The sequence below is a fragment of the Trachinotus anak genome, unplaced genomic scaffold, assembly GCF_046630095.1.
Source record: "Trachinotus anak isolate AG129_WGS33_773 ecotype Australia unplaced genomic scaffold, CSIRO_AGI_Tana_v1 ptg000018l, whole genome shotgun sequence".
In the NCBI taxonomy this organism is placed as follows: Eukaryota; Metazoa; Chordata; class Actinopteri; order Carangiformes; family Carangidae; genus Trachinotus; species Trachinotus anak.
The window spans coordinates 18,710,197-18,736,968 of record NW_027273869.1 but is presented as its reverse complement, the minus strand read 5'-3'; the positions used below and the strand labels follow the sequence as shown (position 1 = coordinate 18,736,968).

The 26,772-nt window shown below is 43.9% G+C and overlaps 1 protein-coding gene across 7 annotated transcripts in view; it reads left to right on the top strand.

The window, feature by feature from the left end:
• LOC139635316 (SLIT-ROBO Rho GTPase-activating protein 1-like) overlaps positions 1–26,564 on the top strand; it is a 29,917-nt gene extending 3,353 nt beyond the window's left edge. For 2 of the 7 annotated variants that reach the window (XM_071502508.1, XM_071502504.1), the window contains exons 2-24: positions 7,434–7,629; positions 7,825–7,879; positions 7,993–8,100; positions 10,926–10,988; positions 11,585–11,782; positions 12,802–12,930; positions 13,115–13,336; positions 13,834–13,935; positions 15,188–15,385; positions 15,492–15,576; positions 15,680–15,707; positions 15,821–15,854; positions 15,989–16,049; positions 16,981–17,058; positions 17,153–17,287; positions 18,225–18,330; positions 18,975–19,199; positions 20,300–20,379; positions 20,752–20,932; positions 22,334–22,474; positions 22,618–22,752; positions 23,773–24,109; positions 24,222–26,564. In XM_071502508.1, the coding sequence (XP_071358609.1) occupies positions 7,487–7,629; positions 7,825–7,879; positions 7,993–8,100; positions 10,926–10,988; positions 11,585–11,782; positions 12,802–12,930; positions 13,115–13,336; positions 13,834–13,935; positions 15,188–15,385; positions 15,492–15,576; positions 15,680–15,707; positions 15,821–15,854; positions 15,989–16,049; positions 16,981–17,058; positions 17,153–17,287; positions 18,225–18,330; positions 18,975–19,199; positions 20,300–20,379; positions 20,752–20,932; positions 22,334–22,474; positions 22,618–22,752; positions 23,773–24,109; positions 24,222–24,683 (3,306 nt within the window). In that variant the 5' untranslated portion in view covers positions 7,434–7,486 and the 3' untranslated portion in view covers positions 24,684–26,564. The remainder of the gene's footprint in view (positions 1–7,433; positions 7,630–7,824; positions 7,880–7,992; positions 8,101–10,925; positions 10,989–11,584; positions 11,783–12,801; positions 12,931–13,114; positions 13,337–13,833; positions 13,936–15,187; positions 15,386–15,491; positions 15,577–15,679; positions 15,708–15,820; positions 15,855–15,988; positions 16,050–16,980; positions 17,059–17,152; positions 17,288–18,224; positions 18,331–18,974; positions 19,200–20,299; positions 20,380–20,751; positions 20,933–22,333; positions 22,475–22,617; positions 22,753–23,772; positions 24,110–24,221) is intronic. The other 5 variants (XM_071502507.1, XM_071502505.1, XM_071502506.1 and 2 more) reach the window with 5 other exon arrangements.
• Positions 26,565–26,772: the final 208 nt, after the last annotated feature.

Below are 26,772 nucleotides of genomic sequence, written 5' to 3'. Positions count from 1 at the left end.
AGAGGAGAGGAGGCAGAGATGAAGTGTTTCCTGCTGCACGCTGGGCTGCCGGCTGCAGCCCGGGTCTTTTTGCCTGCGTGTGCATGCAGGTGATTAGTGACCTCACATCTGTATACCTGCAGGACGAACAGACAGACAGACAGACAGAGAGAGAGAGAGAGAGAGGGAGGGAATGAATGAAGGAGTGAGATAATGAAGCGACTCTTCGCTGAGTAAATGTTCTGGAGGCCGCGGCCGGCGTGTACGTGTTGGTGTCTGCTTCTTAATGATGATCCAGCAGTACTCCTGTGCCCTCGTGTCCTTGAACCTGGTTGTCATGGTAACGGTCAGCTTCCTGTTCTTGTGACATCATGCCCACATATATACTGTTTGTTTCGGTCTTAGACAGTTAGTCAGTGGAAAACAGCAAAATGTGAGGTGCTAATGATGTGTAGGTTGAACAAAAATCAGCTGAACCAAAAAAAGGGAAGGGGAAATAAAACTTAAATCTAAAAGGAAGGAAATAGCAGCTGACTTACCTTCAAAGACAGAAGATGTCCAGCAGAGACCAGAAACCAGTGCGACCCTGGTACATGCGTCTACGTTCTGGTCAGAAGTGATCTTTGAGGCCACAAAGACACAAAACCATGTGAGTCACCTATGCAAAAAAAAAAAACAAAACACATGACCTGGAAATGCAGGTTCTCAGTAGTGACAGGTTAGCTACAAGGACGAGGCAACAGTGATGCTTGGTGGAGGGTTCTTGTGGGTTTGGGTTTCATTTCTGCAAATGGAGTTGGGGATTTGGTCAGAACGAATGTTCTCCGCAGCCCCCTCACGGAGACGTGCAAACATACAGTACAGCCCGAGTGATAAACTCCCTCCAGAGGCCAGAAGAACACGGAGTTCTGCCACAGAAGGTCTGGACCCCACAGAGCAGGTCCTAGTAGTAGGTTTTGGAAGCCAATGCTACATAGCCAACATTAGCATTAGCAGCTGTTTACATGTGTAGAAGAAACGTTGTGAGTTCAGCATCAAACTCCCTTCTTTGACTCACCAAGAGAGGTGGAAATCAACCGTCTTGTTTTGCTTCTATTTCTATCACTTCTTTTCTTCTGCCGAAGTTAGCATGCTAACCAGCTAGCCCCGGCCCAGTTGGTCCGTCTTGTCATTTTTTGATAATGAGTCATGGTGCTGTCCAGTCCGCTCGGAGGACGTATTATAATATATATTATTATTATTGTTACTATGTTATTATAATATATATTATAAACGCAGCGGGGGCTCAAGCTCTCAGCTCGAATGGTGAGTGTACAGCTGCTAACGCTAACGTTGGCTCCACTGAAGCTCTGCTGGTTAATGTTCTCTCTCCAAGCTGCTGACTGGACTCTGCCAAAGACTGTTTGTGAATGAAAAGACACGTCACTCTGTAACATCTTCCTACAACCGCCAGCCTGTGTTTTTGTAGTTCGACAGGGTGGAGACTCTTCTCCAGAGGAATAAACAGCTGATCCCAGCCGTTAATTACAGGAGAGTTTTTACATCCAATCAATAATTAGAGCTCATGAAGCTCAGGGTTCTGGATCAAGTAGTTTGTTGCAGCTGTTATTTCAGTCAGCGTTTCGGATCTTCTGCTGCAGGTTGTGAAAATGAATGATGCTTTAATCTTATTGCAGTATTTGTGGCTTCTGATCAGCTGATCACTGATCGAACCTGATTCTTTGAATGTATCTCATTTATAACTTTAATTCCATGCAAGTTATGAAAACTGAACTTATTTATTATTTGAACTGATTTGATAAGAGATTTGAATAGAGTTGGATTTGATACTGGATTCATATTTGATCAAATGCTATTGGACCTGAATCCTAATGCTGAGACACTAGAGGACTAATGAGGGAGGTTTCCCCTTCAATCTCATTTAACTTTGCAATGAACTGATTCAAATTTAAGGTGGTGTTGATGGTGTTTAGTGCAAAATGTAAAAGATTTAAAGCTCCACACAGTCTAAAGGTAGATGTCCATGTGTTTGTGATTATAAAGCAGGTCTAGGTTCTATATTAATACTGTGAAAGTATCAAAGCCTCAGTCCACAGAGAAATGCACACAGCCTGTATTCAGAAACTGAGCCTTAAAACCAGCCGTCAACACTTCTGGAACTTTGTGATGTCACAATGAAACAGTCACCCAGCCCCGCCCACCTGGACCCACCATTCAACCTTGTAGGATTTTGTTTCTTAGTGTGTTTACCTGAAATCCGCTGTATTTTTATTGGATCACTTAGACAACATAAAGCCAATCAGAAGAGAGGTCAGATCCTCTCTTCTGATTGGCTGACTGACCTGCTCCAGAGAGAAGCCTGAGAGAGGAGATGAGGTTTTTGATTCTTAAAACCACAAATATGTCTTCTTATGGATATTGACAAAATAAAACACTGGAATAGTGTAAAATATCGACCTTTAATGTGATAAGAAGCAGAAAAAAAGCTGAAGAAACACTTTTATTTGTATTCAAATGTTGCAAATTGTCAATTTAAACAAAAATACAAATATAATGTGAAGCTGATGAGTAGGCATCGTCCTCATCCTCCCTGCCGGTTTCATGCTTTGACCTCGGTGGTGTGTGACCTGAGCGCTCCTCCAGCAAAAGCAGCACAACGAGCTCAGGGGATTTTTCTGATGGAATCAGTCCAGAGATTTCACGAGACAGATTCTTTATGCTCGGTACATTGTCTTCTGCTTTTTCCCTCCGTGTCAGTGTTTTGCCACATTGTGCCGTGCTGACTGTAGCTGCCTCTGATCAAAGGGGCTGAGTCTTGTCGTTGGGGGTGTTACGAGGACACGAGGAGGTTTCTAAGAAGGAGCGTCTCAGACATCAAAAGGTAAAGCGGGGCGGATGTCCTCCTTTCACTTTCAGTTGACTGTGATCCAAGCGGAGGAGTTTCATTGATATAATCTCGGCGCCGTAGTGGATCTGCTTGAGTCCTCCTCCTCTGCCAAATTAAAGTGGATTCTTTTTCTCCTTCATCTGATACAGACGGGCACACACTCCTCTTTAGGCTGCAGTTAATCCACAAACAGTTCATCTGACTATTTTCTTCATTAATTAATGTATTGTTTGGTTTATAAATTGGGAGAATATACTGAAGAATATGAATCATAATGTACGAACTGCATATTCAGAGTATTTCTGAAATTATAATATTCTGGAAGATGAACAAATAAACAGTCTGCTGATTGGTCGGTTTCCAGACTGACTAAAAGGGAAAAAATGTAGTTATTTGTTGTTGTATGTTGAGGGTTTAACTCAACAAATGGTTTATCTGTGTCTGTAGAGCAGCTCTGCCTCTGATGGATGTTTATGTAAAGAGGCAGAATCTCACATCAGTTTTACATCAGACGTTTACCTCCTTTGATGTGGAGTCTGAAATCCCCATGGAAAGAATGAATGGGATTCACAATGAAGCAAAAAGAGTCTGCTCCACTGATAAACTGTTAGATTCCACGAAATAATATTTGGATGTAGTCTGAACCCTGAAATGAAAGAATCCTGTTGTGATTCTTGGCATTTTCCAGCGATGCCACTCTTTCATGACGGCTCAGCTGCTCAGGGTGGGGCAGTGGTGGCCTAAAGTTTAGAGGATCAAGCTTGTGACTGGAGGGCTTCCAGTTTGATCCCCGGACTGGCAGGATTCAATCTGGGTGGAAAATGTGAAAGAGCGGCACGGATCCAACCCTCATCAACACCACTGTGGTGTCCTTGAGCAAGGCTCTTAACCCCACCTGCTCCTGTGGAGCCAGGGCCAACTCAAATGTAGTTGTACTGGGCAGCTTCCAGGTGTGAATGTGTGTAACTGTGAATGTGATCAAGGTGTTCCAGTAAAAGGGAGGTTGCCTCAAACACACACTGATGTCATTCATTGTGACTTACACTCCCTCAGGATGTCACGATCTCCGATCATCACATTTTTAGGTTTTCTTCAGTGTCACATGAATCCAGTGATAGTTGTCTGTACGTTCATGGGTTCACTGCACACAGGAGCTGCTACTGGCTAATTCGGCTAATTTTAATGGCTAAAATGTAAACAAATGGAAGTTTAAAAAAATGGGGCTCAATAGAAAATACCAGCACCGACCTGTATCTGATTACAATATTTGATAGGTTTTTTTTATGGGGTCCTGCTCTCCTGATGTCTTTACTTTTTTCTGTTGTCAACATTGGTTCCCAGGTAGGTCTGTATGTTGGTGCTAGCATTTTTCCATCTTTCAGATTAGCAGAAACATTTTTTACTTTTTGACAATTTTCACACAAAACTCAAATTTGAGACCGTTCCTTTAACATTGCATAAAGCATCAGTAGCGTTGCTATGGTTACTTGAGGCTCAACCGAGGCTTAACACCAATTTTGAAAAATGATTAAAGTGTTGACCATAGGGACGCATCAACCCATGTTTGGGATGTCCTGTTTGGCCAATCAGCCAATGAGAAACGAGTGTTTTCCCCACCAGGGGTAGAATGTGTTACAGGCGTCAGGACTCAGAGCAGCAGAGCAGGCATTCGTTTATATGAAAGAGTTGCAGATCATCACACACTCCGAGTGTGTGATGGCAGCCATTTTAAATTAGAAACATTACAACAGCAAAAAGATGCCAGAATCAATACACACAGTACACACAGTACACACAGTACACACAAACAGTAATAGAGTTTCATAGACTTGTGGGGACCAGAGGCCATGGCAATTTTCTATAGAGATCTATGAAGCATGTCCGGCAAACTGTGTGTGTGTGTGTGTGTGTGTGTGTGTGTGTGTGTGTGTGTGTGTGTGTGTGTGTGTGTGTCGATGCGGCAGATCCGAGCTCTTGTCTTCACCTTCCTCATCACATGGTTCACACACAATGTGTGGTTGCCAAGACAACAGGTAGTGGAGTGGATAGGGTCCCCCAGGGATTGGTGTGTGTCTGTCTTTGTGTGTTTGTGTATATGTGTGTGTGAAAGAGAGAGAGGGAGGGAGGGAGGGAGAAGGAGAGGTGGGGTTATCATTGTGTATTCTGTGGCCGCTCTCCCGTCTCTCTCTCCCTCCTGCAGCAGATAGATCCACAGCTCTGAAACAGCACGACCAGTGAAGAGTGCAGCCAGGCATTACCATGCTGACTGTAGGACTGACTGTGTGTGTGTGTGTGTGTGTTCATGTGTGTGTGTTTTTTAATGCGGTCAGAAGATGTCGTCCAAGGTGACTCCTCAGAGAAAAATGCACAGTCTTCATCAGTGATTCTGGAGGAATGGAGGGAGTGAAGGGAGGAAGAGGAGCAGCTGATTCATTGATTAGTCGGTTGACAGAAACTTTAACAATTTAAATTCATCAATTTATCAAACAAACACACTGAACACACACTGATTCCAGCTCCTTGAATACGAGGATGCTTTTCTCTGTTGTAAGTGACTGTAGACTGAATATCTTTGGGTTTTCAGGCTGAAATATCTCAGCAGAAACTGGAGGGTTTGTCATGAAATTTAGTTCAGACATTCATGGTCCCCAGAAAATGAATTTTACAGACTTTGATGATCCTCTGACTTTTTCCCCCAGCGCCACCCTGAAGTTGTCATTTGTGTTTTTGAGAAAAACGTCTGGATTGGAATAAGTTCAGTTTATGTAGATGCAGCAGCATAAAGGGAAGGTGAATATATTACAGAGGGTGTGGTGATCCATAACTAACTAACGTCCCAAATTTTCAATATTGGTACTGATGCTGATACCTTGACTTGATTATTAGATCGTGGTCCAAGCATGCTGCATGCTGATTGGCTCACTGATGCTGATGAGATTTACTCATTTACTCCTTAGGAATAGAAATTAGTTATTAAATAACCATGAAAGTACTGAAGTTCGATACCCAGCTCTAAATACTGTATAACTGTGCTCATAGTCAGTCACGTGACAGAAGCAGCTCAACGAACAGACAGAAGTTTCTACAGGAAAATCATATTGTGGTCTGGATGGTGCAAAGTGGCACAGTGTGAACACACAGCAGCTCAAATCTGCAGCCAGAGAAAGATTGTGTGGATTTTTATTTAACTTGTACAACGACAATAGAAATGAATAATTAAAATCAGGCGTTTATCTAATCAGCATCAGTCCAATGCTGTTCCAGCTGTAATTCTACTGTATCTCAAGCCATAAATGCTCAGATCATGTAGTAAAACATGACACCATAATGCATTTCAAGAATAAAACACTGTGCTGAAAAGACAGTTGGAAAGGAGGCAAGGACGCACAACTGACGAGTCACTGTGATTCTTAAATTAAGAACATACAGACTCATAACCGACCAGTCTGATGTGTGTAGTGTTGTATGCAGTGATCTTGAAGTAGTCTGGTCTCAGTTGCATGTGATTTAAAACTCCATCCAGTCTAAAGGTAGATGTCCATGTGTTTGTGATCATAAAGCAGGTCTAGGTTCTATATTAATACTGTGAAAGTATCAAAGCCTCAGTCCACAGAGAAATGCACACAGCCTGTATTCAGAAACTGAGCCTTAAAACCAGCCGTCAGGACCTCTGGAACTTTGTGATGTCACAACTATAGAGTCACCGCCCCAAGCCCCACCCACCCGCACCCACCATCCAACCTTGCAGGATTTGGTTTCCCTGAGTGTTTTCCTGAAATCTGCTTTATTTTTATTTAATCATTCAGAAAACTCATGGACATCAACACTTCAGATAAAACTCTTCTTAAATCGGAGAATGCAGATTTCTCAGTGTGTCAGTTCTGCCGCCTTCAGACGCTGCAGGGATTGAATGAGCTGAAGGAGACGGTTCTGATGTCGTAGAAAGCAGCTGTGAGCAACAGATACTGTAAGAGCTGCTCATATTAATTTAGAGATAAATGCAGACTGCTTCACAGGCTTTGACCATATTAATCTGTATTTTTATGATGCTGCTTTAAACACATCCACTGGCTGTATTTACATGTGAAACATTATTCCACTGCTGTGCATTGGCTCAGTGTTTATGTCACCAGACTGGTAGCACCAGAGCCTGATGTTGTTCTGAGACGTTTATTTTCAGCGCAAAGTCTAAAACACAATTTCCACCAAAAAGACCAACAACTTGTGTTGCACTGCTGCGTTTGAGTGAAGGAGTGAATGGACCAAGGTCAGGAACAAACCAAAGGTCAGAGCGCTGCTTGTGGTGGTTGTTACGCCGCCATGAAAATGGAGCCAATAGATTTGTTTTTCACCACATGACAACAAGAGTGTTGAGCTGCACAAAATCAATGATGTGTGGAGATAATGAAGATTAATAAATGCCGTGTATACTGAGATGAAAGGATAACACAACAATAAGCACAGAAATATTCTAATAATTTTGCAACATCTATCTGTCTGTTTCTGTGTGTGTGTGTGTGTGTGTGTGTGTGTGTGTGTGTGTGTGTGTGTGTGTGTGTGTGTGTAGATGTGCGGGCGCAGTTGGTCGAGCAGCAGCGCTGTCTGGAGCAGCAGACAGAGATGCGGGTCCAGCTGCTTCAGGACCTGCAGGACTTCTTCAGGAAGAAGGCCGAGATCGAGACCGAGTACTCCAGGAACCTGGAGAAGCTGGCAGAGAGGTTCATGGCCAAGACACGCAGCACGAAAGACCATCAGCAATACAAGTAGGTCTCTGTGTGTGTGTGTCTGTGTACATGTCATTCTGTGTTTGTGTAGATAAGTTTTAGTTTGTAGCGAGGACATTTTGTTTCAGGTTCAGGGTTCCGGTTAGAATTTAGAATTAAAATTTACCAAGTATGCAAACATCTCTCTCTCTCTCTCACTCTCTCTCTCTCTCTCTCTCTCTCTCTCTCCTCCAGAAAGGATCAGAACCTGCTGTCTCCGGTGAACTGCTGGTACCTGCTGCTAAACCAGGTTGGTTGTGTGTGTTTTTCTGTGTTTGCTTTAGACTCTTTTGTTGGAGGGATCAGACACATTCCTCTCCCTCTCTCTCTCTCTCTCTCTCTCTCTCTCCCTCTTTTTCCCAGGTGAGGAGGGAGAGTAAGGACCACGCCACCCTCAGTGACCTCTACCTGAACAACGTCATCACCCGCCTCACGCACATCAGCGAGGACTCAGCCCGTCTGCTGAAGAGGGTGAGCTTTCCAGAAACTATTCATTATCAGTCCCACATTCACTGTCCTGCTGCCACAAATACTCATTAGAGCCCCCAAATGTGGATTAATCCGCCGCTGAAAATAGTCCCCAACAAATTCACTATGTCCTCCTGTCTGATTAAAAACTACAGTCACCAGTTTGCATGAAACAAATTGTCAACACAGCATTGACATATCATCAGATTTAAAGGACCTATATGTAGTTTTTTGCTATTGCTACATAGCTAACATTAGCATTAACAGCTGTTTTCTCGCAAATCTAGAAGAAATGTTGTTAGTTTGGCATCAAATTTCATTCCTTTACTCACCAACAGCTGTTTCCAGAGGTGGAAAGCTATTGTCACATCACATCTTTTCTTCTACTGAAGTCAGCATGCTAAACAGCTAGCCACCACGCAACAATGGCCGAAGCTCTTGACAAGCTACAAATGCCACCATCTGCTCCAGAAGAAGCCACATTCAGCAGCAGAGAAAACTCACAAATAGCCTCTTTAAAATCTGTATAATGAACATTTTTGCTCCATTTTCAAGCTTCACCAGCTCCTGAGGGAAATATCTGGCTCCACACTTTCATTTTAAAACAAAAACGATCTCTGTGCAGACCAGTGTTTTAGCTCTGTATCAGAAACCATCTCCGTCCGTACTAACACACCTGAAAACACACACATACATGACCGTTCACGGATACTGGGCATGTGCGAGCTGGTGTAAACAGGAAGCAGATTGTTCACAACAGCTGCTAGCAAAGACAACAAGGTCAGGAAAGCTTGTAATTCATTACCCACGTTGCTTCACTGCTGCTAGTCGAGGGTGATCAGACCCAATCAGAGACCGACTGTGGGTGTCTATGTCATCATTTCCAAAGGTCTCTGTTTCTGCCCGTCAAGACTAAAATGCAACTCTGGGGTTTTCAAAGTAAAACCGGTCCAGCAGCTTTTCCAAAAGTCTCGTTTTAGGTTCAGTTTAAATGTACAGACAGAAGCTTTTTTGAGCCTTTTAACCTGAAGGAGCTGCAGAGTGAAGCAGAACAGTTGTGTCTGAGCAGAAACTCACTATAAATCTCTGTGAAGCTGAAAGGAGCTGCAGATTCAGCGGATAAGTATCTGTAGGTTCGTCATTAGAGACCCATCTGTCACATTGTCACTGCTTTTATTAAAATATTGATTCTAATGCTTAAATACAGTATGTAACGAACAGTACTTTCCACCACTGAGGCTCCGTCTCTAAGTAGAAGAGTTGATTCTAATGAAAAGTAAAGTCAGTATTCCCCTGAGCTCTGCTGGGCTGCCTCAGAGTTTAGCAAATTAAACACACACACACACACACACACACACACACACACACACATACATCCACACACTCCGCCGCCTCCAACTTCAGCGCGGCGTGTTCATTATTAATCTCTCTTCCGGCTCGTCTTTTATTCATGCTAACTAAAGTGCAGCGGCTGCCGGCAGCTATAAACAGTAAGACCTCCATCACCTCCCTGTGTCCGGCGAAGAAACTCTGCTCTGAGGAGGGACAACGGGAAGAGACAGACGGCCGAGTGGCCATGACAACGCCGACAGCCCCGTCGCCATGACGACGAGACTCAGCTGATCTTTTCTCAGCAGGCGCTATGGGAACGGGATTCATCCATCCTGGGATTCCACAGTCATTTAGCATAATGCAATATTAATGTGGCACCGCGCTGCCACGTAGCTCCTTCCTCAAACCGGTCGGCTGTTTAATGCATGAGGCAGAAATTCGGTTTGAGTGCAGGCAGCAGGACGCGGCTTGTTTCATTTATGAATTCATTTGTTTGTGTGTGGTCAAATCCATTTATTTATCTGCTGCTGTTCAGCTGCCCTGATGGATCGCCAGTGTTTCTTTACACTGACACACACTGAGATCCTCCATTTACACGTCCCCTGTGACTGTGATATGTTTTACTGTATCTGACATTAGATTGTTAAGACTTTGTTAGATTATTAACACACATGTGCATCTGCATGCACAGGCCTTCAAACTCAATACAATAAAAAATATTAAACTTATAGATGCAGCACATTTCTGTGTGTAAGTTACAGTAGACTACTGAGCTCTGAAGTTGACTTTTTTTTATGAGAATCCAAAATAACAAAAAAAATCTCCTTTTAGCATATAATATATGGAAGATGACAGCAGTGGTATTATATAAACACATAATCAGGACTGATGAATTAAAAAACTAATTCAGTGAAAGTGGAAAATAGTATTAATATGTAATATTTTTATTGCAGTTTTTTGATGCATCGATGTGTAGGGAGGATTTTACTGGAGCTAGTTTCAACTACTTTATATACAGTCACGTAGTTTAGTCGGATGGTTCCCAACCTAAGAGCTGGGCCCCTCCAAAGGGCCACAAGATAAATCTGAGAGGTCATGAGGTGACTGATGTAAGAGGGAAGAATGAAAAACAAACTTCTCCAAATATCTATCATCATTTTTCAGACAAGTGTTGGATAATTTTACCTGTTTTAGACACAAACAGTTATTTAGATGAAATGATCTGAGGAGTAAAGAAGAGAAATGTCTCTTTGGTGGAACTGCTAACAACTCACAGTCATCTGAGACATGACAAAGACCCGTCTTACCTCATTACAAGAGGTCACAGACCAGGAGATTCATAACCACTGGTTTTATCTTCAACTGTCTGAAAAGTAACTGTAGCTGTCAGATAAATGTAAATGTGGAGTAAAAGGTGCAACATCATTGAGGTATTATGTATTTGCCTCATGCTGATGATATGTTGTCTCTTCTTTGCCTTTTCGCTCCTCTGTTAGAGTAAGGAGATCATCTTCCAGCTTCAGGAAGACCTCATGAAGCTTCTGAACGAGCTTTACACCGTAAGTGGAACAAACCTGGAGAGGATGGTGGATGTTATGAGTCTGAGAGTCTGAGGAAGTACAGGCCCATCTTCTAAATGAAAATTTAAAATGAGGCTGCTGTTACAGGGCGGGATGTTGGTGCAGGGGTCAGCACTGTTTAAACCTACCTGCCAGGTGGATAAGAAACAAACAAGCCGAACCATCACTTTTCACTTTAAAGCACCTTTTCCTTGTACAGAATGAATTCGAAACGCAGCGGCTGGGCTCAAGAAAAGTCATATTTTGAAAGATCAAAATGCACCTGTATCTAATGAAAAACCGCCCTGCATTCAGGGATGTTTTCTGAACTTCTGCTCTTTGCCTGACATTATTTTATATGTCTGCAAAGAGCCTCGGGGGAGAAAATTGCTGATTATTGGCCGTCAAATGTCAGGGTTGAATTGAAGTCAGAGTGTTGGCCTTAAAAGCTCTTTGTCCAAACAGAAACCAGATTAGCGTGGGCCTGATAACCTTGAGGAATAAAACACAGTCGACCCCCGGCTGAAGCTGTTTTCCAGTGTTTTGTGGTCCATCTGGTTCAGAGGCTGTGTTGCTATGGTGCTGCTGTTGCCTAGGTGATGAAGACATATCACATGTACCATGCGGAGACGATCAATGCGGAAACCAAGCTGCGGGAGGCGGAGCGTCAGGAGGGCCGCGTGAAGGGCGTGTCGGGGACGGGCGGAGGGGTGGAGCCTGTGTTCGGCCTGCGGATAGAAGAGCGCCACCAGAGACGCAACGCCGCCCGCAAGATGGAGAAGATGAGGGAGAAGGTACGGTGGCGGGTCTCAGTTCATTTAGCTGCATCCACGTTTCACTCACAAACTAAACATCACCGGGTCGTCACAGCTCAACACCAGGTTAAACCATCAGGTCGCTAATCAAACCCAGGACGATGAGGTGTTTGACCCAGTGTTAAACCCCGTTCAGACGGGATTAACACCACAGGGAGGTGGGGAAGGAAATATTCACTGTGGATCTGGGCTGTAATAGACGTGGACATTCATCTGGACAATCTGAACACACACACACGAAACACATATTAACATCCTTCAGTCCGACTTACACTTCATTACCTCTGATGTACATCACAGATAAACGTCTACAAATCTGCTTGGAAGTCATCAGAAAAGACGAATCAGAACTTGCCTGAGAATCATCACATTTTTAAGTTTTCCTCAGTATCACAGTAATTTAGTGATAGATGTCTGTAAATCTTTGGGTCCACTGCAAACAGGAAGTGCTAACAGCTAATTCGGCTACTATCAATAAACTTTTAGTCAAACATTTCTCTCACACTTGTGATGGCTTTATTTTTTTTCCAACGTTGGCCGATGGCCTCAGTGTTTGCATGTTTCCATCCAACTGATCTTCCTCCATTTTCACACAAAAGTCAAATTTCATAGCTTGTTGTCAAGTGTCACTTTAAAATTCAAGAACTTCGCTCTGGACATGATTAAAATTATAGGAGGACCAGCTGGTTCTTGGAAAAACTGTAGGAGACTGTGGCTGTAATTATTACTGGGGTGGGGAAATCTTCATGGAGACATAAATCCAGTCTTATATTTTTATTGGACATGAACTGTTATAATCCTCTCTGGCTCTTCTTAAACTTCACTAATTGGTACTGATTGTTAATATGTTTATCCAGTGATCCACTGTTTCTAACCAGATGGTGAATTGGAAATAAGGGAAGAAGAATGTACCTATGGGAGCCAGGAAGGGACATACAGTACATACGGATTCATAACCCATATTATCATCTTCTCTTGTCTGTGCCTTTCTTCATCAGAGGAAGGCAAAGTACTCGGAGAACAAACTGAAGGCTCTCAAAGCCAGGAACGAGTATCTGCTGACTATGGAGGCCACCAACGCCTCCGTCTTTAAATACTACATCCACGACCTGCCTGATATCATAGACGTGAGTATACGTTATTATTCACTCCGCTGACTGGCCTCTTCTCTGTAGCAACAGCAGCTGAGGCTCATGGGTAGTGTGGTGTTTTTTGCCACCTGTCAAACAGGTGGAGATAACATGATGACCCACAGGGTTGCTGTTTAAAGGACGATGAAAATGAGATTTACAGATTTTTACTTTGTCTCAGTGCTGTGACCTAGGGTACCACTCCAGTCTGAGCCGGGCCCTGAGGACCTACCTATCAGCTGAACTCAGCCTCGAGGCCTCCAGGAGGGCGGGTCTGGAGGTGCTGGAAGGGGCCGTGGAGGGCCTGGACCCTGCCCGCGACAGGCAGCGTCTGCTGGGCCTCTACCCCACGGCCTTCTGCCCCCCACAGCGCTTCGGCTTCCAAGCCCACATGGGCGACGCAGTCAGTATCTGATGTGTTTTTCATTTATGGAGATGTATTTCAGAAACAGGAAGAAAAGGAGTTCTCCATTTCAGTCATGTTTTTGTGATTAATTTATAAATAATTGCACCAGAGTTACTTTTATTAGTTAAATCTTAATTCTTGCATTAATTCTTAAATATTTAACAAGAGAGAATTAGCATCAGGCCTCTTCTTTGCAAAGCCAAAAGCCCCTGATATTCTCAAACTGTGATTTCCTTTTTCAAAATAAAAGACTCTGAACTATGGCAGTCTAAACATTATGATATTCTCAACAGTTCAGGTACACAAAGGCAAAATTAAATGGTCCTCTTTCAATAGGAATGAATGGATGAGAAAGTTTATTGTGTGTACGTTGTATTTCAGGGCCACTGAAATGCTCAGATTGGTAGAGAAAGTCATGGGACAGGTCTCCATCAGGACACACAGTGTCTGAGTTTGTTTTCTGACGGTCTTGTTGTTGGTCCCCGTCCTGTCAGGTGACCCAGATCGCCTCCCAGCCTCAGGTCCAGGCTGAGCTCACCCTGCGCCTCACACAGCTCCAGACCCGCCTGGCGTCGCTGAAGATCGAGAACGAAGAGGTGAGACACACAGACACAATACACCTCATCTCGTGATGCTCTCTCGTAGATCCGTCTATTAGAATATCATATTACAGAGATCACGCTCTGGCTGTAAGAGCTGATCCTGATACAGCAGCCAAAACCCTGACTGATTACAAATGAGAATATTTTTCTGACAGTCACTAACTTTGTGCAAAGTTATGTTAATTTATACTGTTTTAATGGGGTGATAATGTAACAGATGTAGCCTCCAAAAATAAACCTGTACCACCTGAGAGCGACTGGGTGCTGCAGCCCGTGGCCTCGTCAGTGTCGTGGTGGCGCAGGCCGTGGTGGTGTGTGCGCAGAGGGCAGCTGTTAACTCACCCTGAAGGGCATAAAAATGCTGAAGGAGTCTGGATTAATGAGCTGCGTCTGCACGTCTCAGCAGCTTCCAAATACACACACGTAGACACAAACACACCGTGATTATCATATACAAATAAAAAACACTTTCATGCCCATTATCTTTGCTGTAAACACAAACACGCTTTGCATATGTAGTCTACACAAACAGGAGCAGTTGTGCTTGAGCGCACAAATTTAGGAAAATGAAACTCCTCCCTGAAACAATTAAAAATTCATAATTAATGACTCATGATCCATGAAGCCGGTTGCAGTCATGAAAATGATTCAGATCATTGTTATGTTCCCGGATCGGCAGGATCAGTTAAGGTGGAAAAATAGATCCACATGCAGCTCTGGGCCCAGATTTATCAACTGTCCCAGAGCAGAGAAACAGTCCCGGCTGGATAAAATTTGTCCGAGTGAGTTCGTGGAGTAAAAGTTTCTTAAATCAGGAAACGACTCCTGATATTTAAAGCTCTGGATGTGTCATCCAGGCAGAGACATTCACCGCAGGAGAGAAAGTTATTGATCACAATGATGTTTGAACATGAATGGATTATCAGAATGGGCCTCTCAGGCAAATAGAGACATAAAACAACTAAAAAGTGACACGAAACAATTCAATATAGATGCAAAACGACTAAGAAGTGACACAAAATAATTCAAAATTGATGCAAAATGACCACAAAGATTTGCAAAATGACTAAAAAGAGATAAAACAAGTATGACCGGAGAAATATACAAAACAAAATACAGGATTTTGGTTTAATGTGATGCAGGACCTTGATTTGTCAGGGGTTTAAATCTGTCATTTGGTTTTTATATCACTAAACAGTGTCTCAGTTTCCACAAATAATCGCTCTTTGACGACACAATTTTCCAGGTGAAGAAGACCTGGGGTGCAACTCTGACCACCCTGCAGGACATGACGGTGCTGGACGATTTCGACGTCTCCCAGAGCTTCACCCACAGCCCGTCCTCCGAGTCGGTCAAGTCCAGCGTGTCGGACGGCTACTTGAACAAACCGAGTCTGGCCAAGCGGCGGGCCAACCAGCAGGAGACGGAGCTCTTCTACTTCACTGTGAGAGAACACAATCATTTGCTCGTTTTAATGCCAGCTGACACTGGATGGTGCAGCAGGATTAACAGTGAACCGAACCTCCATATTTTTGATTTTCACTCCTCAGAAATTCCGCGAGTATCTGGAGGGGAGTAATCTCATTTCCAAACTCCAGGCCAAACATGACATACTGAAGAAAGCTTTAGCAGAGGGTAAGACAGACAGAAACTCTCTCACTTATCTTCTGTCCTTTAATACACATGGTAAGCAGCGTTTCTGACCTTTAAACCTTCCTGTCTTTGTCTCTTCTTACAGGTTATAAAGCTGAGCTGCTAACTACGAGGTAAGGCGTCAGTGCATATTTTCTCTTCACCTTAATAATAACTGTTACTTCCCATCCCACCACTTCAGCTTGAGACACTCCTCTCTCTCTTTCCTCCTTTCTCCTCATTACAGTCGTGGGCGGAAGAACTCCCACAGCAAGCACCAGGTAGAGTTTCACATCTATCAGGCTTCAGGATGTTTGTCTCCTCACTTTTCAAACTCCAGGAGTCAATAAGAGCTGCAATCAATAAGCAGAATGAGTAAAGTGTAAAGTTGTGCGCTTGATGACTGTGTTTATAGGATTCAACCAAAGCCATACCCTTGCTGGTGGAGAGCTGCATCCGCTACATCAACCTTCACGGTGAGTTTCACTTTTCAATTTTCAGGTTCAGTTGGCTCAGCTGTTATATATAGAAATATAAGATGTGGTCGCTTCACCAGCTTCTTGAGGACTATTTTGCAAAAGCCAAGGCATCTCAGGGTCTTGAAAAGTCTGGAAAACTCTTGAATTTTTTATATGTACATTTTTTAGTTTAGTCAGGAGATGTTCTACACCCAGAAACTAAAAGTGGGATTGTTGCCGTTCAGTCTTTCTTATGGATTTTCAGTCAGCACAATCAGAGCAGTAGCAAACATTGTCATTACAGCTCCTCTCTCTATTTTCAGAAGCTCATTGTCTCATCATGGGCAAGTGTCAATTTTACCAGAACCTCCCTGATTTTAATTAGTTTATGCATCACACTTTATTCTGCCATTTATCCAGGTCCAAGTCACATTCATTGAATTAATCATATCCTCAGGATAAAAGACTTGTGATATAGTGCTGGGAAGTAGTGAAAAATGAAATTGTGATTGTGATTTTAGGCCAAAATCGTGCCCATTGGTTTTCCATCCTACTCCATCATCAAATTTGATTCTTCAAAGTCAAAAATGACACCCAGCTTTCTTGTCTGTGAACAGATATTTGAAGATAGAGGCCTAAGAAAAGTGGCTACATCACTAGAGAAATTTTCTGGACCAATCATACAAAGCTGGAGAATTTTTGGTTGTTGAGCATTTGACACTGTCCACAGAACTTAAAAGAGACTGAGGATTATGTGCATTTCCTGGCTTTAAGGAAAGGCACAGCGGCCTATCGTCGGCGTAGAAGAGATGTGTTCTTAAAACCATTGTTAGCACAGCCCAGGGGAAGCATACAGCATACTGAACTGAGCCTTGGGGTACACCACAAGAGAGAGCAGCAGAAGGGGATAAAAAAATGTTTCAGTTATAACGGAAACTGTTCCCATCAGGTCTTCAGCATCAAGGCATATTCCGAGTATCAGGATCACAGGTGGAGGTCAACGATATCAAGAACTGCTTTGAGAGAGGTGAGAGGTCAACTGGAAGGTCACCTGAAGGTTCACATGATTGTCAGCATCTGGTGGTTGAGGATGTGGTTGACTCGCTCTGTCTCTCGTCCAGGTAATGACCCACTGATTGACGAGGAGAACAACCATGACATCAACTCTGTGGCTGGAGTGTTGAAGCTCTACTTCAGGGGTTTGGAGAACCCGCTGTTTCCCAAGGACAGGTTCAATGACCTCATCTCCTGCGTCCGTGAGTACCGCTGTCTGTTTACTGTTGATGAGCAACAATGTGCTACTGTGATGTCAGGGTTGGATGGACCTGGAAATCCTCCAAAGTAAGGTGACCAGGAGGAATCCTGATCAGATGCTCGAACCACCTAAACTGCTTCCTTTTGACTCAGATCTCTCTCCAGATGCTGAAATCAATTTGCCCGGTTGGGATCTCGTTGTTTCGGTCACTTCCCAAAGGTTGTGACCGTAGGTGAGGGTTGTAGTTTAGATCCACTGCTAAAGTGAGAGCGTTGCCTTTAGGTTTAACTCCTTTTTCTCAAAAAGGCCCTGAGATCCTCAACTTGGTCAAAGGGAGCCAGTTGAGGTGGACCCTGATCCCTGCCATTGGAGGTTTTCTGGGGACTTCCAGCTGGTAGATAACCAGACATCTCATCTCGCCTGGGAACACATTAGGATATCCTGGATGGATGGATGGATGGATGGATGGATGGATGGATGGATGGATGGATGGATGGGTTGCAACCGAGCTCACATCTGACCACACCCCAACTACTCAGTTAGCTGCTCACACTTACACAGAACAGTTCAGATTATTTTACTGATACTTTCTGCTGATAATTCTTGCAGCAGAGAAACATGGAAAAGTTGCTGAAACTGACCTGTGACACTTAAATGTCACTGTGACCTGGAACATTTGTGTCGCTTCCATCTGTACACGAGCTGCTGCCATGAAGCGCAGACTGAATCTCTGTCTATCTTCAGCCCACACACACACACACACACACACACTTGCTTTCCCTCTCAGTTTCTTTGTCTTTGTTTCTCTTTAGTGTCTCTTTGTCTTTCTGAAACTCATCCCCTCCTCTCTTATTGTGGCGCCGGCTGGTGTCGTCGTCGTCGTGGTACTGACACCTCGTGAAGACAATGACTCTTCTGATGTTTGTATTTTGCTGCAGGGATAGAAAACCTTTACGAGAGAGCACAGTGTGTCCGTAAGATCCTGCTGGGCGTCCCGAGGGCGACGCTGGTGGTGATGCGTTACCTGTTCGCCTTCCTCAACCAGTGAGTATCCACTTCCACCAAACCAGGCACTTACAGTTAATGATAATTGCCCATTTCTTTCCATTTCCCCAGAGTTCCCACATGGTGTTAAAGCTGCGGATAGGTGGCCATAAACCTCTTCTGTAGTGATGGGGATAGAAGTGCACACTTAAAACGTGTAGAGAGGATAAAGCAGAGCTCGTTTAGTCTCTGCAGCCTCTGAAATAAATATAGCATGAGAGAGCAGAGAGGGCTGGAGAGGCAGGAGGTGTGAGCAGGAGGGGAGCTAAGTGTGATTTGCAGGTGTGATGTACCAGCTGAATGTACTGATGCGAGGCCATGAAGTGCGTTCAGCCTCAGTGTTATTAAACCAGGAGCTTCACTGTCGAGGAGAGTGAAAATATTTTCATTTCCACCAGTGTTTAACTTCCCGGCGACACCCCAACAGACTGAGACTGTCTGTGGCAAAGTTCAGAGCATGAGGCATTTTAACACATATTTTTAAGCAATAATTTGACCGCCACGTGCAAATTAGGTCATTACATAATGAGCAGGAAATGTGCTGAATATAACTGATTATAAATAATAAATGTGGGGACTAACAGTGAAGTGTTACTGTTTTGCCAAACGTTTCACTACTCACAGACTGTTTCCCTCTCCTGCAGCCTTTCCCAGTACAGCGACGAGAACATGATGGACGCTGGGAACCTGGCCATCGTGTTCGGCCCCACCCTCCTGCCCACGCCAGACACGCTGGACCAGGTGGCCTGTCAGGCGCACGTGAACGAGGTCGTTAAAACGGTCATCCTGCACCACGACAACATCTTCCCCGACACCAAGGACCTGCCCGGACCGGTTTATGAGAAGTGTATGACTGGAGACCAGTACTGGTGAGGCCCACAGACCAGCATGTAAAACCATTCAGACTCATTTATAGTCAAAATAAGTCAAAATAAGTCCAGTGTTTCCCTCAGAATTGTAGTTGAATACAAGAATAAAGTGGCATGAAAAGAAAATACTTAAGTACAAGTACCTTTAAATTTTTACTTACTGACAGTACTTTAGTAAATGTACTTAGTTACTGGTGGTAGTGTGGTGGGTGGAGAGTCAGTGTCACACTGTTGCAGCAAATAAGAATATACAGCATTAAAATATCTTAGTTTCTTTTTCAGAAACATCGTAGAACAATAATACAATTCACAAGAGATCAATTTCAGATAATTAATAGAAAACAAGATTTTCTCATTTAAACCTTGTGGATCAGTTGTGTTTATAAATCCAGCATCTTTCTCTGCATGATGTCATTCAGTCTGACTTACACCTTCCAAAGATAAACATTGTCTCTGATTTTCATTATAAGCAATTGTCCATAAATCTGTTTAGACATCATAGAGAAAAGACAATTCAGAACTTGCCTGAGATTTATCACGTTTTTAAGTTTTCTTCAGTATCACAGTTATACAGTGATAGTTGTCTGTATGTTCATGGGTTCACTGCAAAAAGGAAGTGATAACAGCTAATTCAGCATAATTTTAAATACAAGTTTGCTAAAATGTAAACAAATACAGGCTATAAATTCACCTCAGTGAATTCATGGCAGTGTCAGTTGTTTTCTGGCATGATTTCAACAGGCTCCTGACAGTTTTTTCAGTGGCTGTGGTATTAAACCAGTCTGAAAAAGACAATGAGGCCTGAAGTGCAGACACCCTCTCTCCTGTAGTGGACACTGTTCCTGTCCCTCATCACAAACTGAACTCTTGACATTCTGCTGCGGCTGAATTGTTGCATAAACGTCCTCAGACTGTGATTAGCAGGCTCGTCTCCCTCTGTGGATGCCTCCCCCTCCCTTTGTTCCCACACTGAATGAATGAACAGTGCATCTCTGCTCTCCTCCTCCTCCTCCTCCTCCTCCTCCTCCTCCTCCTTCTTCTTCTTCTTCTTCTTCTTCTTCTTCTTCTTCTTCTTCTTCTTCTTCTTCTTCTTCCTGCAGCGAGAGTCCATTCAGCGAGCCGGGTGCGTTGGAGGAGGCCGAGCCCGACGCCGGCACCGAGACCCAGACCAGCGACGAGGGTACGCATGACCCCTGACCTTCACACAATCGCCCACACTCCCATCCCGCTGTCTCCTGGTGGAGAGAGAGGTTGCTACGGCAACAGCAGCCATGGAGACACACACCCTCCCCACCACCACCACCACCCTCCCTCCCTCCCTCCCTCCCTCCCTCACTGCCTTCTACAACCCCACCCGCCCTTCCTCCTCTCTCCTCTCCATCTGAATTAACAGAACAGACTTTATAAATGCTCTTTCCTGATTGGTTGAGCTGTGGGAGGAACAAAGCCTCAGAGACAGCTGATTGACAAGTTCAGATTCACCTCTATTTTCACATCTCTTATCTTTTATCTCTACCCCCCCCCTCTGTTTCCTCTCTGTCTCCCCTGGCAGAGGGTGAGGCTGTGGAGGCGGTGGCGAGGTTTGACTACGTGGGCCGGTCAGGCCGCGAGCTCTCCTTCAAGAAGGGAGCGTCCCTGCAGCTCTTCCAGCGAGCGTCACATGACTGGTGGGAGGGGCGGCTCAATGGCAACCACGGCCTGGTGCCTCATCAGTACATCGTGGTGAAGGACAGGTGAGTTGATCTGAACGCACACTAACACCTTTATTCTGATTTCCATTTGATTCCAGTTCGTTTCAGTGCAGGTTTCATGATATTAGGGCCACAACTAATGATTATTTTTATTGATCATTTCATCAGTTATTATTATTATTATTATTATTATTATTATTATTATTATTATTTGGTTTATAAAATGTCAGAAAATTTCCAGTAGTCCTTGATTTCAGATATTTAGTTTCCTGTCATGTAAGACAAAGAAAAGGATCAAATGCTCACATTTGAGAAGCTGGAACCAGGAAAACTTAAACTAAAACAATTAATTGATAATCTAAACAGTTGGCATTTAATTTTCAAAAGTCATTAATTGACTAATCAACTGATAATTTTTTCAATTCATTGATGATCATTTGATTTATAGAATTTCAGAAAATAGTGAAAAATGCCTGTTACAATGTATTAAATTATAATAAATTATAACTTATTTCTTATAATGTATGAAATTATGACAATTATAATTTATTAAATCTAAATTAATTATTATTTTAATTTTATAATTTTACAGCTCAAACAAATTATAATTTATTAAATTATAGTAAATTATTGTTTTTGATTTGTATAATTTGTTAAATTATAAAGGCTGTTTTCTACACACTGTGTAAAATGTAAAGATTAATTTAATACCACATGTATATGCATTGTACTGTAGTTCATAAGTTCCTGCTCATAGAAAACTATTAATGTTATTTGGTTTTTGTTTTTTTTTTTATTTTTCACATAAAATACAAATTATAGAGCTGCACATTGACAATACAGAGACACTGGATATTATTATTATATTTCATATTATCATTACACATTACAGACAATTCAACAGTTTAAACACAGTAGAATCTTTTCTAACCTCAGGGTGGTGAAATCAGAGAATGTGCTGACACTGACTGACTCATGTCAGATGAGAGATTCTCCATGTAGCCGATAAAAGGTTCCTGTCATTTGTTTAGAAAAATATCACTGATAAAAAGTAGATTTTAACCACACAGAAAAATGGACCTTTTCCACTGCAGTCAGGTGTGATTAATTAATCACATTAACAAGGGTTCGTTCCCGCCGGGGAGCCAGACACAGCTGATACTGTTACTCACACTTTTTCAATTTTTTTTATTTCTGTGCTGCTGTGAAAAGGTTCATTCACCAGGAAAACAGCCGGACTTCAGGTCTTTTCAAACACAAGTGGCCGATTTGATTCACTGACTGATGGACCTGGGTGGATCTGTGGCTCACTGAGTTGCACAGTTTGTTGATTAACAGGCTCGTTGCACTGAGGGAGTCACTAACCACACACTATTGATCAGTTAATTGATGATTGGTGTGTTGTGCTGGTTGAGCTCTCCTGTTTCTGTGCTGTGTCCTCAGGGCCGACGCCATGTCCGATACGCTCAGTCAGAAGGCGGACAGCGACGGCGGGAGCAGCAGCACTGACGACAAGAGGTCCAGGAGCGAGCTGAGCTCCCCCACCGACATCAGGCCGCCAGAGACCTATAACAGGTCTGTCATGTAAGACACCGTCGGTTGTGATGAGAGAGGACCCTTTTAGCTGCAGTGGATGTTAAAGCTTGTTCTCTCGCCTCTAAAGATACCTGTGAATTTCATCATGCTGTTATCACAGCTGTTTCTCATTTGACTCGTTTCCCCATCAGCAGGCAGCAGACACCTTCCACATTCATATCCACAGTCATTCCTAACAATACATCTGAGACGGCAGCTGATCTGTGGAGGAGATATCGGTGTGTAACAGTGGTGGAAGAAGTATTCAGAAGTACCAATACAGCAATGTAAACATCCTCCATTCCTGCATCTACATAAGTCCTATTATTATTATTGTTATCATTATTATCATTATTATTATTATTATTATTATTATTATTACCAGTAACATGTACTTAAAGGTCCCATATTTACACTTTTCCTGTGTTTTATTTGATGTGTTGATGTCCATCAGAAGATGTTTGTGGTTTTGAGCCTCTCTTCTGATTGGCTGTTTTCTTAGTGATCTAATAAAAATATAGCAGATTCCAGGTAAACACTCAGAGAAACCAAATCCTGCAAGGTTGGATGGTGGGTCCAGGTGGGCGGGGCTTGGGGCATGGCTGAGGGCAGTGACTGCTTTGTTGTGACATCACAAAGTTCCAGAAGTCCTGACGGCTGGTTTTAAGGCTCAGTCTCTGAATACAGGCTGTGTGCATTACCTTCTTCTACTTACTTCTTTACTTAATTAGCCAAAAGGTTTATGCATTTATGCACTGTTAACTAGGGCTGCAAGTAATAATTATAATGAATGATTCAATGAATGACACAAAGTCCAATTTAAGAAGCTGAACTCTTTGGTATTTTTCCTTGAAAACGACAATAAATCAAATATCAAAATACTGCAGATTAATTTCTGTCAATCAACTAATAGATTAAAGGAGCTATATGCAAGTTTTTGCTCTTGTTACATAGCCAACGTTAGCATTAACAGCTGTTTACCTACGAGAAGAAAAAACGCTGAGTTCAGAATCAAATTTTATCCTTTACTCACCTCAGCTGTCTCCTGAAGTGGAAAACAACGCAAATGTTTACTTTGCTTTTACTTGTTTTGCTAACCAGCTAGCCAAGTCTGTCCAGAGGAAGCAGCTGCTCAGACGTGTTATAACCTCTTGTCTTGTAAACACGATGGCTGAAGCTCTTGGCAAGCGACTGTCACCACCACCCGCTCCCACCTTTGGCAGCAGAGAAAACTTACATATAGCACCTTTAACAGTAGCAGTTCCACTGTTGACCTGAGCTAACAGTGTCCTGCTTCCTGTTCACAGTCACAGGAGGAAGCGAACCGATGGTCTATTCCGCCGCCCCCTCGGCCGCTCTAATGACAACCACGGGAATGGTGGGGTGATGGAGCGAAGTTCTCCACCGGTGACGGGTCACTTCAGTCCCAGGGAGTTGCTGCTGGGACGGGGTCAGGGCTTGACCCCGCCTCTCGACAGCCCAGAGCGCCGCCGCCGCTCTGCTGCTGCTGTGACCATGACAGTGAGCCGACATGATTCGCTGCGAAGGCCTGAGGACACGCCCATCCGGCGCTCCAGCAGTGGGCAGCATGGTTTCAGTGACTCCCATCGATCCAGAGCGCTGGACCCTGACACACTGGCACAGGTACACACACACGTATACACACACACGCACACACACACATGTGCAGTTGATTAACTTAAATGAAAAACATGACACGACGACGCCTCTTTACTCGTCCTGTCGCCGCCTGCAGGACATCGAGGAGACGGTGACGGTGGCTCTGGGGGAGCTGAGGCAGCTGGAGCGGCAGGGCTGCCGGCCGGCGCCCGACGTGGTGCTGGACACTCTGGAGCAGGTGAAGAACGGCCCCGTCACCACCTGCTCCTCCGAGTCTCCCAGTCCCCACAGCACCCCCAGCACCCCGGGTACACCAGGAACCCCCGGCACCCCCGGGACTCCCGGGACCCCTGGCACTCCTGGCACCCCGAGCCCCCTCAGTCCCTTGAGCCCCATCAGCCCACTCCCTGGACCTCCGCCTGGACCTCCAAGACCGGCCAACCCTTCCCCCGATGCCCTGGGCTCCTTCAAGCCTGTGGCAGCTGCCCGCATCGGGGCCCCACTGCGGCCCCCCGCCCTCAGGCCCAAGCCAATGGTCCCACCCAAGAGCAGCACCCCACCTCTGCCCCCACCGCTGGACAAATCCTGCACCATGTGAGCCAAACTAGGCCAATAAAGGGCCGAATCAGGCCTACCCGGGCCATAAATGGGCCAGAAGAGGAGATCAGGGTACTACTTAATGTTTATAATCAACATGAGGGTAGAAACGGTAGGAAAGAGAAAAGGTTTTAATGTAGTAATAAAATATAATATATGACATGACCTATGATATGATATGCCATGATATTTATGTGTTGTCAGGTTGGTGTGTACTCTCTAGGTGTGTAGGAGTTTACTTTCTCCATGTATTGAAGCATTTATCAAAGGTTAGCTAAAAGAACTGCTGATGAAGAGATACAGGAAGCGAGCGTGGGCCGAGCGTCCTGTCCTGTTTAGGAGATCACAGTCAGAGAGACGTGGGGAGTGTAGTTCAGCTCCAGTAAAGTGTAGTTTCAGTGACGTGAATGTTGGCTGTACTGTGATGAAGATGGGCCCCGCGCGAGCTGAGGGGCCTGTCACCGAAAGGCTGCTGTATCTGCGACGAGTGACTCGATGGGTTCAGAGTAGGAGGAGGAGGACACGACAGAGTGAAGGCAACACTGGTTCAACGACTTATAATTTATTTTTTTTATTTTTTCACTGGGTTCAGCTGCTAAGCTCACTTACACCTCAAACCACGAAAAACGCCTCTTGAGGTCGTCAGTGACACCAAACTCTCGTTACTTAACCAACGTCCAGCTATTTAATGAATGTTTCCAGTATTTAACGACTGTTCAGCCATCTATTGAATGTTCAGTGAGCCGCCACGGCGACTCACTAAACTTTTTAACAGCCTTCTTGTGTTTTTTCGAAGGGGGAAAAACCTGCGCCCAGAACGGAGCTTCGAACAGGGTGTGATGGTTGAGTGGTGGTGGGGCTTGGACAGAGCTTTTTCTGGGATGGGGGTGGGTGTATGATTTTATTCTTGTTTGTGTGTGTGTGTGTGTGTGTGTGTGTGTCCTGCTTGCCTGCCCTTGTTCTGCTCCCTTGTAAGTGCAGAGGCACTAGAATAGTGATAGATGATAGATAATTCATGCCTGCCTTGAGTGCCAGAACACGCAAGTGCAAGTTAGGAAAACGGTGCGAGTGCAAAAAGCATGCCACTTTCTGTACGTGTGTGTGTGTGTGTGTGTGTGTGTGTGTGTGTGTGTGTGTGTGCGCGTCAACAATAATGGTTTACCTGCTTGTTACACTGAAGTCACTAGTTAACCTTAAATTCACAATAAGCTAACAGGGTGGGGCTCTGTGTGTAAACGCCCAAAAAACACTTGAACAGCACACTGAATGTGGCCTCCAACCGGGCTGGTAACTGATGTGAGTGTGGTGATTAAAATGAGACATGACGTGCTGAGATGGGCTATGGATGCACATCTGTGTGCGTGTGTGTGTGTGTGTGTGAGTGTGTGTGTATGTGTATGTGAAAGTGCCTTTTTTTTTAATCCTTGTCTGTTTTGGGGAGTTGTGAATCCACTCACGCATGTCCTGAACGAAGAGCAGCAGCACTCCGAATGAAATAATCATAAAGTGTTTAGTAGATTACTGAAATATGAAACTCTAGCATTAACCCATTGTGACATTGCACTTTGATGTATAGGATTGTGTACTTGGCATGTAGCATCATAACATGTTGGTGCATTTTAACTCAAAGGGAGGTTTCTTTGAATGTGTTTGATAATAAAGGAAATGGTTTTCGTCCGTTAGTGTTGCTGTATTTGAAACCTGAGCCTCGTAGAGATGAGCTCATATAGCCAAATGGATTGTATCAATGTGTTGTATTTATATTATAAATAAACAATGAATAAATTAGCAATCAAGTCATTAACTGATTGAACCTTTCTTTAAAAGAAATGTCACTAAATGTTTTGTTTGAACACTCAATAAACCTCCAGTGTGTTCGGTACAGCAGTGTTTCTTAAAGTCTTTGTCGTCACCTCCCTTAACCGGTTCGTGAACGCATCACCATTCAAATATGCTTTAGTACATACGTTTGTTAGTGAATGCATCATCGTTCAAATGCACTTCAGTACACGTCTGTAAGTGAATGCATCACTGTTTTAAGACACTTCAGTGTATGTATACCAGGAAGTGAATGCATCACAGTTCAAAAA